We start from the raw sequence: 17,151 nt of genomic DNA, 5'->3' as shown, positions 1-17,151 counted from the left end.
CATGCCGTGTAGATCTAATATGCAAGCAAAACCGGAAACGCTAGCTCACTATATGGCAGGAAGCGTGAACGTGATTCACCGTAACGGGAGAGGCACTTTTTCGCGAATCCCTTGCTTGAGACCATAGACGCAGTGATTCAGGAGGGCTGTGTTTGAGGTGTATTATTTATGTTTGTCCCAATTCAAGCCAGAAGAGTTGAGCAGACCTAGCAGGGGAAACGTTTCCCAGCACAGGCTTTAAGCAAATGTATATTAAGTGTGTTCTCCCCTTGGAATTATTATTCACAAAAGCGACATGTAATTAAATCCGAAATCACTGAATCTCTGTCATTCGTGCTATATCATGGTTAAAGCTTACTGTGAAGTGTGTGTCCTTGTCTGCTTTTTACGTCTATACAAGTGTGGTTGTCTTTTGGGTAAGTATTTTTTATGTAAAGGATATTGTGCTTTTTTTGTGCAACAAATGAATCATTTTAGGTTCAGACAACAGCGTCCAAGTCAATATAAACTATAACTCGTTAAAAATATGATTCTCTGCTTCCATCTAGTGGCCCGAAGGCTGCTGTACAGCCTGTAGATGAGCCATGAGCAACCCTAACTTTAAACAAGTAGATACAAAACATTCTCTGTGCCATCTTTTTGCATGTGTTCAATGGTTTTCATTATGGTAATATTGTGGTTCTTGTGTTTAATGTGAGTCTTCGTTTGAAATATTAGCCAGTGTCCCTTTAAAAAAACGGCTCTAAGAGAAGAAAACAATACTGTAATTACTATTTTTTTATTGTACAGTAGTATTTTCTCTTAGTCTATAGCTAAATTAATAATATATCGTAATCAAGCACATATGGATCTTGTAAACAACCTTACACACAATTTGAGTTGTTGTTTGACACTGGGAAAGAAGGTGAAACTAGTACAGTTAAAGTATTAGTCTGACAAATAAAACATGTTTCTATGTCCTTAGTGTATCAAAGGGACACATCGATTGATATATTTCTTGACAGTAACATACAGTATACTAAGGACTAATTCATATCTGAATTTAATTTAATTTTTGCATTTCTTAAAAATGTTTTTAAAAAAGCAACATTAATAGCAGAATTAACTTTTTTATTTTTTAATATTTATTTCCATTTAAGCTTTATGTAAATCCATTATTGCAAATAAAAGGTATGTTACTTTTAGAAAGATATTCAGGTCAGCCTTTCTTTTAAACCGGAAATGCAGTAAGATAAGAATCAGAAAACATTGGTGAATCTGAGGATTATACCTCTTGTCATCTGTCACATTCTGGCGAGATGTGAACGTTAAAACAAAACATTGTTGATAGCATACAGTACGTGATCATGGGTGTAACTTACTGTAACTATTGTTGGATCAGATTCAAGGAAAAAACTACAGAGAAATTCCAGATACATATTTCATTTGAAAGAGAAGGGTTTGTTGAAATAACATTGTAATGTATTTTTGTCTCTGGTGTACATGTATGTGGCTTTTATTGTTTTTGTTGAAACCCAGCCAACCCAACCCGATGATTTGAAAAAAAGATTCTGGGAAATGTGATAAGGAGCTGAGTGACGGACAGGAATATTTGGTCTTGTGACAACCTCAATTAAGGTTAACAAGGCCAAGTGTTTGGAGAGTTTTGCTGCTCTTCTGTTCCTCGTGACTCTGAGGAACATTTGTCCTGTGTGTGCAGGACATATGGAAACTATCTACACATGCTAAACTAAACGTATACCTCACTTCATTTTGGAAGGAAATATTTAACTTTTTACTAAAACTAAATTACAGCTGAAGGCACTGGGTAGATTAAACTTTAAACGTTGTTGCTCTGTTTCCATTTGCCACAGTCATACGAGAACTCTGCCTGTTTGTGTGCAAATAGTAAGCCTGTGTGTACATGATCACCATTCCATCTTCTGCTGCAATCAGTGATACAAAAAAAGGCCAAATGAAGGACCTGTCCCACTTCACAGGTCCTCCAATGTGTGTAAATATCTGTGTGGCCATCCCCAAATAGCCCACAATGATGGGGGGCTATTCTTAGAACAAGTTACAATTTTCTCTCCTCTTTTTCTTCCCCTCAACCCTGTCACAAGGACAGCTGAAGCACATTCTGGCAGAAGAAAGAGGAACCAAGGTGGTACAAATGGAAAGGAAAGAGTGGATCAACCTGATGGAAAAAACACAAAACTGAGAATATAAACTTGATCTTTTTTTTCCCCACAAAGAGCAGTGATACATGTGCATGTGTCTTGAACTTGACAAAACCATTCACTTTGTTTTGCTTAAATAGCTCAAGTATTTACAAAAGGCTAAATACATGTTGAACACCTGCAATTACATGAATTTGACTCTATAATTTGAACTTGTATTCATCTGCTACTGTTCTATTTTGTAAGTCAGTATATTTATTTTAATACTTTTTATTTGTATTTATTCATTTGTATTACATATTTTTGATATATTGGTTGTATTCGTTGGACTAGATTGGTGCTGTTCATTGTCATCAGTGTGTTTCTGTTTTTAGAAACAAATGTCGGCAATTAGCATACTGTACAGTATTAAGTCTTAAAGTGTAATCTTATTCTACAAAGAATAAAGCCTTCTACCAACCATAGAGGATTGGGTCACTTTTGCGGGCTACTTCGCCCATCCAGGTTGCCAAATAGTCTTCATCCCTCCCCTACCTCCATACATGAGACACTGTCTTCCTATTGACCAATCACAGGCTGACACAGACAGACTGCTGGTGAAAAGCAGCACTACGGAGGCTGCACACTTTGAAAAAGCCAGTTACACTTGACACGTTCTTGGAGAGTGCACTTGGGCACACACACTCAATCACGCAGCTGTCATTGAACTTGTTTAGTTGTAGCTGAGCTGTTTTTTTCTTCTTGTCAACACCTGTAAGGCAGATTTGCATGACTTAAGGGAAGTTTTGTTCTTTAATCCTAAATAGCTTTTTTTTGCTGTGTTTACATCACATCTGCCATCATGTGCCTACTGACAGCTGCCCTGCTGCTTGCTTTACTTGGTGAGTATAGTTTTTCCAAACTTTGACCTTTGCAATTTGCACAGACCTCATGAATGATTTATGTTTCCAACAGTTGTATGTTTATTACAGGGGGTTTATAACTAGTGGCATGAAGGGAAAGAGTGTGCAGGTTTTCTGCCAACAGATGGTCATTCACTGATCTGTGTTTTTGCTCTGGTAGATGTTGTTTTTGCATGCTGTTCCACAGCTAACAATAACACTTTGAGAATCTCAGTTACCCGCTGACCAAAGATTAATCTTAATGCTTAACCTGTTGTTGATGTACAGTATAAGGCTAACATATCAGTGAAAGGCCAATACCTCATTTCAGATAGGAGTCAAATGGTTTGATTTGCACTCCACTGAAGATCTACATTATATTGTCCTTTTAATTTATTGTAGTATAATTCAAAGGGTAATCCAAATAGGGATAATGACAATCATTTTAGACCTAGACTGTATAGTCAAATTGTGAAAGTAGCATTTCAGCTATTAAGCCTAATTTCAAAGGGCATACAGGCAGAAGAAATAAAGAAATGAAAGTGGCTGCTATATATAACAATGAAATGAGAATGGAAACTAACATTTGCATGCTACCTGACAATATTTCCACTATTTTGGTGGCTATCAAGTCAACACCAAGGCAACATGATTTTACAGGAACATGTTTCAAACAGTAAACTAATACTGTAGTATCTTGCCTGATAACATAATTGTTCAATTTTAGCCAATCATGCATTTAATAAATAAAAGGGGAAGATTTTTTAGGAATAGTAAATTATGTAATTCTAATTGTCTGAAAACCCTTTGGTGTGCCGCCATGTAAAACAATGACATCGAAGAAAATAGACTTCAATGCTTCAATACAAGTAAACAGGTTTTAATATTGCCTTGATTCAGGAATACATGCATTCATACCTTTTCACAATGTGGGTCCATTGCTGACGCTCTCTGACGTCGTATATTTATTTCAGGATTCAAAGGTAATTACTTATTTTCTCATTTGTATGAGGATATGTGTGTCTTGAAACATGTCTGAAGGGATTTTTTGGAAATGTTGAAAGTCTTCATCGATGATGAGAATCCCAGGCTTTAACTAAACCATTTTAGAAGTCTAATGTACGGTGGCCCGGAAGTGCAAGACACCACAGCATTTCAGAAAACACAACAGCATTTCAGAAAACACTACAGCATTTCAGAAAACGCTACACCATTTCAGAAAACACAACAGCATTTCACAAAACACAACAGCATTTCACAAAACGCCGCAGCATTTCACAAAACGCCACAACATTTCACATTGGACGGAAAGGGTATTCCTTTAGGGAGAACACTTCTTGTTTGTGATTGGACAGAGCCAGCCATAGAAGCACTGCTGTGATTGGTTGTTTTTGCTGCCAGTCAAGAAATGACGCTTCGTGATTGGTCAGCACCCGACAGCGCAACATGTCCCAACACATCAACCGTTAGCTGTTAGCACACACTCAGAGCTCACAGTTCCTCATATCTGTTCAGAAACTGGACAAAAGTTAAACAAGTACAAACCACAGACTGTCTATGTCATGGCGAATACAGTCACTGCTTAATTTATGTCTGTATGACGCTGTTGTTGTCACGATCTGTCTGTGTTGTGTTTTGTCTTGTCTTTTTCTGTCTCTGGTTTCCTGTTTTGTTTTGAAATGTTTTCCTCCTTGTGTCTTCTGTGTTTGCCTTCCTGTCTTAGTTTCCCTGGTGTGTCTGATTGTTTGATTGTGTTCACCTGTTGCCCTTGTGTTTCTGCCTCCCTTACCCCAGCTGTGTCTCGTCTTGTGATTACCCCTCTCTGTATTTAGTCTTGTCTTCCCCTGTGTGCCTTGTCGGTTCATTGTTGGTTTTTCCTGTCTTCCTCCATGTTGGTCACGGTCAGTTTCTGTAGAACCTATGTGTTTCATGCCATGCTAGTTTTCAGCTTTTGGAATAAAGCTCGTTCTTGTTTCTAGACCTTGTTACTTTGTTTTGGTAGTCTGCATTTGGGTCCTACCCTTTCCACGCATTCCTTACAGTTGTGAGTGTGGACGGAGCAGCTATTAGAGCGATGCGAAAAAACCATGAATTAATGCTTTATTAATTCATGGTTTTTAAGGGGCTTATCTCCATGTAAATACTATGGTAGACTACCCAATATTCGCATCGCTCTAATCACTCGAGTTTCACCGCGGCTGTCAGATGTGTTTGCTCCTGTCATTCAAACAAGACGCGCTGGAGAGGGGGCGGGGCGGGGCGTATCTCCATGTAAATCCTATGGGAGATACCAACTACAACAAAATGAACATATTGACCGTGATTTAATTGTAATACACGTTTCAAAGTGATGCCGAAGTAACTACATACTGATACCGGTTAGTAAAAACCATGAATTAATGCTTTGACAAGTCTGCAGACAAGACGGCAGGCAAAAAGCTTTTAAAATGCGTGTTTTCTGAATGGAATCGGATCGATCAGGCTGAACTAACCTGTAGCTGCTCCGTCCACACTCACAACAGCGTCATACAGACATAAATAAAGCAGCGACTGTATTCGCCATGACATAGACAGTCTGTGGTTTGTACTTGTTTAACTTTTGTCCAGTTTCTGAACAGATATGAGGAGCTGTGAGCTCTGAGTGTGTGCTAACAGCTAACGGTTGATGTGTTGGGACATGTTGCGCTGTCGGGTGCTGACCAATCACGAAGCGTCATTTCTTGACTGGCAGCAAAAACAACCAATCACAGCAGTGCTTCTCTGGCTGGCTCTGTCCAATCACAAACAAGAAGTGTTCTCCCTAAAGGAATACCCTTTCCGTCCAATGTGAAATGCTGTTGTGTTTTCTGAAATGCTGCGGCGTTTTGTGAAATGCTGCGGCGTTTTCTGAAATGCTGTTGTGTTTTCTGAAATGCTGTAGTGTTTTGTGAAATGCTGTGGTGTCTTGCACTTCCGGGCCACCGTACTAATGTACTACATGCACTATAGGACCAATATTTAAACAATGATAACAAAATTCCAAAACGTAGATTTAGGGTTTTGCAGGATCATCTAATATCTGTTTTGTTCATTGATGGTAGTTGTGCATTAACAAGTGTAGGAACCCAAAATACTATCATCTCCCCCAATTGTTCATCCATTTATTTTTTAATTCCTGCTCCCTTACAGGGCAGAATTTTTGTCAACTTTCAGTATTTTTAATTCAAGGCTGACGACTTATAACTATTAACTATAACTATCTTAAACTGTACTGTAACTTGTATTCTTGTATTTTCTACCAGCCTTTCTTTCTTTTTTTTAGCTTGTTTTATTTTAATTATCTTGGCTTTTTAATTACTTTTTTAAATGTCATTTAAAGGTGGGGTAGGTCATTTTGGAGAAACCGGCTCGAGATCGCTAGAATTTGAAAATACACAGCCGGAAAAAATCTGCCACTTCCTTACAGAGCCCCTCCTCCAACACACACGAACGCGCACATGACCAATGAGGGCACGAGATACGTTTGTGCACTGATGGAAGGCTGACAGGCAGGTAGGCCATCCAGTTATTTTAGCTAGGCCGGCTAAAATGATTGGTCGTACTTTTTACAGTACTACGGCTTCCACAGATGACATTTTTTAATGGATTTTTTGTCAAAGCACTTAAGATATTCATTGCTATCGGGATGTTAAGAGCATTCCATGGAATATAACAAAAAGTGTATCTCGAGCCGGTTTCTCAAACTTACCTACCTAATAATCTGTTGCTGTTGCACTTTATCTGAATCATTTTACTGTTTCTTACATTTTTGTAAAGTACTTCGAAATGCCTTGTGCTGAAATGTGCTCTATAAATAAACTTGCCTTGCCTTTTCAGATACCTTTTCCTGTGATCACTTTCTGGCGCCTGTGAACATGGAAGGAGTCACAGGGCAGGTGCACTTTAACTCCACCTCCCAGATGGCCACTGTCAACGTGTCTGGCACTGGATCCTGTGGTTCACTTAACTTTTCCCTCAGCCAGTTCCCCGTCATGTATGGCCATTATGCTCAGCCCTGTTCTGAAGCAAATATCGGCTCTAGCGTTTTCACCTTCACAACAGATCCTTCCTCAGACCCCACAGTCAACGTGTCCCTCCTCTTCGAACAAATGTCAAACCTGGATGACTTCTCGCTGACTTTTCAGACATGCGACGGCAATAAAGTGTGTACTGTTTTAAGTCAAAGTCAAACAGACGCGACTTATCAGGCCAGGTTCACAGGAACAATCGCTGGTAATGTTTACATGCGCGTTAACAAAGGACTGGCCAACCCCAGGGTGCTTGCAGACCTAGTTACCACCGGTCAAGTCAATGCCTCTCAAACCAACGTAACTCTCTATGGATCAACCAGCACTGCCACAAGCTGTAAAGCTCTTCTTGGAAGCTTAGATCCCTCAGCTTTGATCATGATGGGTGACGTTAAAGTCGGAACCCCTTTAACACCTGAGAAATCCCGTCTGGACGTGACCAGCTTCAACATCAACAATCGCTTTCTTCTCATCCGCATGGGGTCAACTTACATGTGTGCTCAGATTTATATTGTGCCGGAGAAACAAGTGAGCGCTGTAATGAACATGAGAGGCATCAAGGGATATTTTATGTTCCGTCAGGCTTCCCCTTTTGATGTGACGGAGTTGAGGGTGAACCTGACCAACTTGCGGAGCAAAGTCGGCCCTTTCCACGTCCACCATTTTCCTCTTCCGTCAGTCAGGTCGCCTTCATCAAGCCGGTGTTCAAATGCTGCTGTGGGTGGCCACTGGAATCCATTCGGTGTCAACACAAATGACCCAACATACCCCAACGGGCCAGGTTCAACTCACGACATGTATGAAATTGGTGATCTCAGCTCCAAGCATTTGTCCCTTGAAGGTAGAAACGAGGTGGACATGATGTTCACAGACTTCAGCCTCCCTCTGTTTGGAGGTAACAGCATTATAGGTCGCTCGGTTGTGATTCACCAACCAGATGGTGCCAGGTATGTTTGTGCCAGCATCAGCTATCCCGGTGAAGTTAGCGTAGCCAGAGCCATATTTCAGAGCCCTGTGGTTGGTGAGATCTGGTTCGCCCAGCTGGCAAACAACCCTCTGTCTGACGTTTCCATCTTCATAGATCTGTCATATGGAAATCCCTCAACAACACCAACCAAAAACCACAACTGGCATGTTCACATATACCCCATCAGCTCAGAGAGAGATGACGATAGTAGACGCTGCAGCACAACAGGAGGACACTGGAACCCCTTCAACTCTAATGTAGGAGACAGCAGCTATGGCCTCCACTGTGGCCCTTCCAGGCCCCTGTCCTGCGAGGTGGGAGACCTCTCCAGCAAACACAGCACCCTCAACCTCGGTACCAAAGTGGGCGTAGTGGAAGCAAAACGCTTTTTCACTGATGTGACTTCCTGGTTGTCCGAGACAGGCATTATTGGTCGCTCTGTGGTCATCCATCAAGAAGAAAAAGGCGGCCCAAGGATTGCCTGTGCCAATGTCACAAAGGTGCGAGTCCCCAAAGCTAGTTTAGGAAGTTGGTTTGGCTCCCAGCTCCCCGGCGGACAGGTCAGATTCTCCCAGGCTGTCCCACAAGGCCCAACGACTGTAAATGTCACCCTGATTAACCTGAACTCTGTGGCTGGGGGCTACCATGTTCACATACTGCCCGTCAAACCTGGCAGTGCCTCACCCTGCTCCGGAGCAAACATCCTGGGTCACTACAACCCGTTAGCCTGGAACATATCAGACAGCCCCCCACCTGGAAATGGCACAGTGGACCAATATGAGCTTGGGGACATTGGCGGGAAATTTGGGACTCTACATGACCTCAACGAGGTTCAGGCTGTGTACAATGACCCTGACCTGCCATTAACTGGTCCCTACAGCATAGACGGAAGGTCACTCGTGATTCACTACTCGAACGGATCAAGGTAAGAACCTGTATGCATTTCATGTGCTTGAATTTTTAGAGAGAAAGAAATCAACAGAAGATTAAGATGTAAGAGAAAAGCAAATGTGAAAATAATTCACATAGGAGGATGAGAGCAGGTTCCTGTATCTGAAGAAGAGGCCACTGTAACTACTCTAGCCACTGACTCATTTCCTTCCATGTGTATTTAGATACAGATACAGCAAACAGAAAACAGGAACAATTCTAGCAGCTGTAAAATTGCAGTAGTCATCTGTGGTTTTGCAGCTCCACCACCCTGAGTGGCCCTCTGGCACAGTGTCAGACTTGGACAGTCTATTGAGGCCAATTACAGGTGTAGGATGTCATAGACATTGAGTCATATCCTCCTCATGTTTTGTATTATAAAACATAATCCCCTTTATTCATTGAGATTGACTCAACAAAACATTGCTTAGCAGAACATTCTCAAAGTACACAGCAAGATGTGGATGTGGTTTCTCATATTGTGTTATACTTTGCATGTGTTTGTTTTCTGGACAGAATGCGGTGTGCTGACATCTCAGCTGACAGAGATACAGATGGACAATGGGTCATTGCTAAGGCTGTTTTCAGTGGTTCAGTGGATGGGACAGTCAAAATCGTAAGAACCAACAACATCCTTTTGCAAGACAAATTATTTTTTACTAAATGCCAAATACTGTCATATGAAGTTTAATTTACAAAAAGTAATCAGCCTATCCATCTTTTCTTTGTCAAATACACACTTAGTATAAATAAATGTCCTATACTGTAAATACTAAGTACACTTTACTTTATCTCCCAGTTATACAAACATCACATTTTGAAATGTCGTTTTTTTTAATGAACACATTCTTCTTTCTTATCAAAGGCTATCTCTTACATTACCCACAATGCAACATGACTGACAGTTCGGCTAATGATCTTTGAGTGGCAAGTTTAGGTAGACATTAGGGGAGATAACACAGCCTGACCAAACTGACAGCTTTATACAACTTTCTCACATTTGCAATTGTACTCACCATGACCCCAAAACCAACTTTGAAGTAGAGTTCCCGTTTATGAAAGACAGCCTTTCTTATTTCCCATATGTCTTTTCAGAGATTGCATTTATGTGTGGGTTGCTCCAACCACAGTTATTTAAGTAATCTTTACAATAGTTGCCTGATTATTTGTTGCCCAAGTTCAGGTTGCTAAACTTAGCCAAAGTGCAAAATGTCAAAACATATTTGATACACGTGGGAAAAAACAAGGTTGTTATATTAAAAATAAATATATGAGAAAGAATAAAATACATCACCTTGCATAATTAGGATAAGAAACACTGTATTTTTTACTATATTATTTTCAACAGTACATTTTGAAGATTCAAAGGTTTTAATGTCATATGCACATAAGCTACAGTGTAGAAATGGCAATGAAAATCTTATGACCCGAGCTCCTCCACTGATGCAACATAGTTAAATAATCAAATGTAAAAATACAAATAAAACATAGTGCAAGAAGTCTATATACATGTAAATATAATATTATATATACAAGAACAGAATCTAAAATTAAATATTGTTCAGTAAGATGAATTTAATTATTGTTTATTGCGGTGATAACTATTTAGATAAATAAGTGTATTGCAAGATGACAAACAGATTAAATGTACATTGTGATAAGGATGGTGAAAGTCTTTCCTCAATTAATAAAGTTAATATTCTTTAAAAAAACGGTGTAATGAGTTCCAGTAATAATCAACCAGCCCATCTCCATAAAATAAGTTGTGATTTTTCTAAATGCACATTCTAAGATTCAGAATCCATTGCTATTCCTCTGATAGCCACAGAGCACATGCAAGGCTTTTCTCTCTTTAAGAGCCAAGCTGCCACAAAAACATGACAGAGTATTTTCTGCTTCCCTGGACAGACCGTGAATTCATTATGCACGTGGTTGCAACAAGGGGACATGGGAAGAAGAGACGAGATTACTAGCTTAACATAGAACTACAGACAGAAATGCAATGGGTTGTGAAACATACAGACGCCCTGAACAAGGAAGCTCCCCAAGAAAACAGCTGTCTCTGTCAGCGGCCCTCCAGAGGCCCCATGCTGAGTGCTGCACTATGTCTAAGAGCTTTTGTCTCCAAAATGCTTTATTATAAGGGATAATCTGGGGAATAAACATTGTCATCTGCAAGATTTACTCAGGCAGATAACAGAGAGTCTCAATAATGAATTCACACTTGTGTCTGCCCTTATATTTCAGTAAAACAAGCACCCAGTTCTGGTTAAACTATTTGCTATGATAGTATGACCTTGAACAATTCAGTCTCTCTAACTGTCTGTTAATATTGGACATTTTCCCGTCTCTCAGCGCCAGCAGGTGTTTCCTGATGGGAGTAGCAGTGATATAAAGCTGGAGGTGAACCTTCAGTCATCGAACATACCAAATGTGAGTACAGAGGCATGAATCTTCACTTGGACATTAAGGGGGCACACTGTAAATCTAAAAGGCCTGTGCATTAGTGACAATGAGGTTTGATACATTTTGAAATGCAGAAATTAAAGGTATTCATTATTTTCCAGTAAGTACATTTCCTTGTATTGAAAGCACCAGGATTAGAAAGATATAATTAATATATGTCTGAATCATGTGACAATTACTGTTATTGTATGTTTTTCACTGTATTTATGGGATATATCGACAGTACGGTAAAAAAACAATAGGAACACACACTCACTTGTTGTATTTGACCCCCCTTCCTTGCAGACGAATGTGGTCGACCTGTTAATCTCAAGCAACCGAGCCGGCAACACCAGGCGGTGTAGCAGTACGGGAGACACGTTCAATCCCTTCAACATGACATCCAAGGTGAGGTCAGCCCCTATCATTTTCAAACTTTATGAAGTGATTGAATGCAGAGCTGTTAGCTGATATGTTGGTATTTAAAGTATTGAATCTGCAGATTTTGCTCTGATTATCTTGAACAAAGCTTTGTCCTCGATAGACTCTAGAAACTCCTCCTTATCACCTCTTCAAAGATACAAAAAAATGTGGATAACATTACTGACTTAATGAAGACACCATTCATCAAATTCCATCATCATTTTTTATTGAATGATCATGAGGTAGTCTATTACAGCATGAAAAACAAGGAGTCAAACTTAGTGTCTGGTAATGGCATGGAAGAATATTTCTGGATTTGTCAGATTAGTCTTTAAATTACAGTAGATATAACTTCTTGAGCAGGCCTTTTTTAATTGGATATCTTTTTCCGAAGAGCTATAAGGATATATGAGATTTGAACATTTCCACTGCAAATGTGTCTTTTAGAAGTTAAAGCATGAAGAAGTTACAAAGGCATTTGTATTTGCTTTAATTGAGCATTAGTTGTAAGTCCTTAACTATGAACAATGAGACAAAGATTTCCACCAGTGCAGAGAAGAAGGTTGTTTCTTGTGGGTTTCTTTCTCTAACAATAAAACATGAACATTGTGCTCTTGTGGTTAACATGTAATTCACTTCCCATTTTCTATTCCCCCTTCAGAGCTCCAGCTGTTCCCTTTTGAACCCTCTGAGCTGTGTGGTGGGAGAGGTGTCAGCGAGACAAGGCCGGGTCAGCCTGAGTGAGGGACAGCTGTTCACTGACAGCATCATCCAGCTCTCTGGAGACGACACAGGTGCCAAAGTGACGCAGTTTTACCCCCAACAGTGTATTTAGCAGGAGCTAGAATTGAAGATTTCCAAAAAACGTTGTTGTTAAAGTTCATGTTTAACTGTGTTTGCAGTGGTCTACAGATCTGTAGTGCTGAAGGACGGAAACAGTATCATTGCATGTGCAGACATCCTCCCAGAATCCCCTTCAGCAGAGCAGATCTTTCCCACAGTGACTCAATTCAGCAGGTGAGTGAAATAAAAACTGCACTGATGGTTATCAACCTTTCTCGTGAATTGTATCTTCAATCTCTTGGCAAGCGTGCCGGAGAGAACAAACAGGGTTGGATGATCAGGGAACAAATTCTACACAAGTGTTGTAAATACCTGCTGAGCAATTTAAACAAGAGCAATTCGCACAGTACATGGAGTAAAATAATTTTAATTTCTTCTCATTTACATCTTATTTGATTCACTTTTGCAGTGTATACCTTTAGGTGAAGAACAATATTATTAGTTACAGAACAAGTACCATTTTCTTGCCTACTTTGGACGATAACTGTTCTATGCATACAGAATAAAATGGTCTTCAGTGCACCATATATCCGTAATTGGTGAATTTCTAATAGGCCTATGACAGAACATAAAACATCATTTTAATTGGGACTTCAAATATACAGCACACGCATGAATAGTGAAACAGAAAAAGATAGAAAGATCGTTTTTTGAGCGTTTTGAGTCTCAGTTTTGTTAATCTATTTAGCTGTCGTATATTCTAATATTTAATACGTAAGTGCAACAACATAATACAATCCAAAATATTATTTTTGAGACTAGAGGGTCATCAAGCATCTGAGTAGCACATTTTATTTTTTAAAAGCGAGGCTGATCAAATATGATATAAGGACATTATGCATCTGAAATAAACAACATTTATAAAATGCACTGGAAATGGTTTATTAGCTAGTATCTATTGTTTATTATTCGATTTATTTTGTACTACAAACTCGATATCTAATAAATTTTTGCCTAGATATGACTTCCGTAGCAGGGTGGCAGATGTCCTGGGGTTGGAGACAGCGAGAGTCACCATCCTGCCCAGTTCTTCAGCTTCTTCTAACCCATCTTCAGCTGAGGGAAAGTGCAGCCAAGTCAACTACATGGTGTCCGGTAAGGCAGAAACCCTTCCACTTTATACACAACAGTATGTCTCATTTTACAAGATAAGAGAATTATTAGCTTTCACAAAAAACAGAAACATGAGTAAAGGTGATTTGAGGAAGCGAGTGAAGGAATATTTGATACTCTTCCTCGTTTTTACACGGAAGATCTATTCAAAATCAAGACTCAATTCTTTAGCCATTGACCATGCGATTCAAATACTTAACAGACACCACTAGCTTTAATAAGTTAGTTTGGTGGACTCTAATAATATGATCCAATACACTTCTGCAACAATAATATTTAAGTAGTAGGTTACAAAACTTTGGTGAAGTGATGACTATTGCCTCATCTCACCTCTCCAAGAAATGTCCTGTGATGGGGTTAGGGCATTTGAATGAGCAGACTTATTGATGCTGACTGTTGTTGTCCAAATAAACCATGCAGGAGACATTAATGCTAAAAATAAATTCATTTGTCTAAGTAACGAGTTATGTCACATGCCATTAGGTCCTTAATCTTTTAACCCACACCCTGATCTTATTGTTTGCATGACATTATACTGCCTGATGCTATGAGTAAGGTGTAATAAGACACAGGGAAAAAGAAAGTGAAGAAATGGGCTTCTGGCCAAGCAGCAAAATGTGTCGAGTAGGTATCAGATCGCTTCCAAAGACATAACATGAGATCAAAAAGATTGTTTCTCTAGAAGACGATGATGAGACGATGACTCGTTTTCGTGAAACTTGGCACCTCATTATTTTTTGTTCTCAAAATGCCATTATAATTATTGAGTCAATAAACAAAACTCAAAAGAGGACTTGGGAAAATGACAAACAAAATAGCATAGGAGCTGATTTAGCAAAGAAGGTTTGGCACCTTTGAGCCAGGACTGCATTCACAAACACACAAAGCTCCTTGTGTGTTTGGTATAATCTCAATCTTTCAGACTGTGTGCAGCATGTAAGCCTGTAAACACTTCAGCTGCTTCAGACTTGTAGGACCAATGTGGGGCAAGCTGTGTGCCCAGGCTGTGGTCATCAGGACAATGAACAATTACGGGCATTGAAAAATCTTCAGGAAACCTGAAAGATTGCTCAGTAACCTGATGCTGGAGTTGAGTGTCTGTGTGTCTCATTTTTGTCCCTTCCTCTGTCTCAGGGGGGAACAGAGAAGAGTCTGTACGGGGGTTTCACACAGTATAGCACAGGACACGCATTTATGCCCTCACAAGTCTCCCACCAGGTGAAGAGTTTACTATTGTGGAGTTCAAAACAGCAGAGAGATGCACAACGGAACGTTTTCAGACAGCATGCAGATGAGAATGTGTGAAAAAGATCATATTTTTTTGCTTGGTACAGTAGGAAAATAAATAAATAAAATTAACAGCACTTTATCCCTGCCTGAAGCAAAAAAGTATGTGCAAAACGATCAAACCTTCTTAAAAACTTGCTATGTAATTTGTTATTTCTGAAACATTCGAAATGCACTGCAGCATTTTAGATGTATTATTATCTGACTTAGCGAAGGAAAAGCAAGTCCATAACTGCCTCACACTCGACTAACGTAATTATAATGTCTGTGTGTAATTAAGCATTGCCATGTTGTCTCTAATTTAAGGAGATGTCAGCGCAGAACTTCTGAAATCTGTCAAAACCAGCGAGAAGATGGGCATGTTCAAAGAGTCTGACTCGTGCACAAGTAAGTAAGCTCCATACTGTAATTATAGCTATAAATAGACTTTAGGCACACAATGAACACACAGTGTGAATTCGTTTTTTATTTAAGGGAGACCTACATTTAGAAGTCCTGTGTTGAATTTTACACCATGAAACTTGTCCTAGTTTTAAGAAATGTTATGTTTAAATATTTGCACATTTGCAATCCTTTCTCGAAAAATGAACATTGTATAAATCAGGTTCAAGATGCTTCCTTTATTTTGTTGACATACTACATATAATTATTACATTTTATATTGGGAATTTCGGATATTCCTGAACCACAAAGGAATATCGAATGTTATCTTTAAAACTATGCAAATCAGGCACTACCTAATGTTATCTTTTGGTTTATTTAGGAAAGATCTACAAAAGCAAATAGACAAAGCTAGTAGCATAAACACCTACGTAAATGGATAACCTGAATGTTTAGTAGGCTACAGGTACTAGTAACGAAACGGTTTCTCTGCATTTGACCCATCCTAGTGTTAGGAGCAGTGGGCTGCCATTATTATGTACGGAAATAACACATTTGTCTCAAGATATCAATATCACCTCAAACAAATATTGATTTAATTATTTGATACGTAGATTAGGCTCTGAGTAATCTGCTCCTTCCACTGAGTTCCACTCCTTTGAAGATTATAATAACCACAACGGTTAATGAATACATATGAACTTGTTCGCACCTCTGATTTGATGCCCTCAGGAAGTGCAGGTCCGCTGTCGATGCCAGGAAGCTTTCTCCTGGGCTTGATGTTGGCTGCCACCTTCCTGATGTCCTCTACAGTCTATTAAAAGCTCAGAGAAATTGCCACAACATGTATCATCAGCACGGCCACATGGATCCACATATTGTAAAACTGTGAATATGAAGTGTAGCCCACCAAATGGTACTATGGGCATCTGATTTATTAACAAGCAAATAATACCTACTTCTTACTTTTTGTAGCAATCATTAAAGGCAACTTCCCCAACTGTTCAGTGTAGCCCTTATAGAAACATAATTGTGTACGCAACAAATAGCTCTCATTCTTTATTCACTGTTGATCGGGGGAGGTAATGCGGTACATTTTCAGATATCCAGACTTTTTTCTTCTTCAATTATGCATTATCCATATATTCATGTCAAAATATTGTGTATATATTTGGAAAATTGTAAATAAAATGCAATAATGTTTCAATGAGTTGTTTTTCTTTGTTTAGACCCATCAACCTAAGACATGAATAAATGTGTGAGCACATAAGCACAAGCAGGGCATGCAAATCTATCTATTGAAAACTTATTATTTCTTAACATTTGCAACTGAGGGGAATGTGGGGTACTTAAAACCTTAAATTAATTAAAAAAAATACAAAAAGACATAACAGAGGTCTTTAAACTTACCAAAGAGTAGCCTATGAGCCTTAACCCAACATTGACAACACTGAAATGGTCATTAGATGAGTCAATTAAATAACAAAACTGTTCAGAATCACCTTTATCGGCCAAATACACAACATCTACATTGTATACATTATGTATGATTTGATTTGACAAATTGAGTTATCATAAGAGGCATATCAAGCTCTGTTAATGCAGGGAATAGCAGGTAGGCAATATCGTTGTATTTAGCTTGGGTATAATAGACACAATAATTCTGTATGCTACAA

General features: G+C 39.2%; 1 protein-coding gene across 1 annotated transcript; it reads left to right on the top strand.

The window, feature by feature from the left end:
• The first annotated feature begins 2,795 nt into the window (after window positions 1-2,795).
• Window positions 2,796-16,682, top strand: cusr (Copper-only SOD repeat protein). Its single transcript, XM_034120437.1, has 10 exons — window positions 2,796-3,040; window positions 6,896-8,978; window positions 9,500-9,599; window positions 11,339-11,416; window positions 11,735-11,836; window positions 12,513-12,645; window positions 12,754-12,868; window positions 13,653-13,789; window positions 15,401-15,481; window positions 16,208-16,682. Exons 1-10 carry the CDS (start codon window positions 3,001-3,003, stop codon window positions 16,294-16,296), a joined length of 2,958 nt encoding a protein of 985 aa, XP_033976328.1. The 5' UTR covers window positions 2,796-3,000; the 3' UTR covers window positions 16,297-16,682.
• Window positions 16,683-17,151: the final 469 nt, after the last annotated feature.

This window comes from Trematomus bernacchii, unplaced genomic scaffold (assembly GCF_902827165.1).
Source record: "Trematomus bernacchii unplaced genomic scaffold, fTreBer1.1, whole genome shotgun sequence".
Taxonomy (NCBI): domain Eukaryota; kingdom Metazoa; phylum Chordata; class Actinopteri; order Perciformes; family Nototheniidae; genus Trematomus; species Trematomus bernacchii.
Note: the sequence above shows the minus strand (reverse complement) of the source record. Positions and strands in the feature narration are given on the sequence as shown.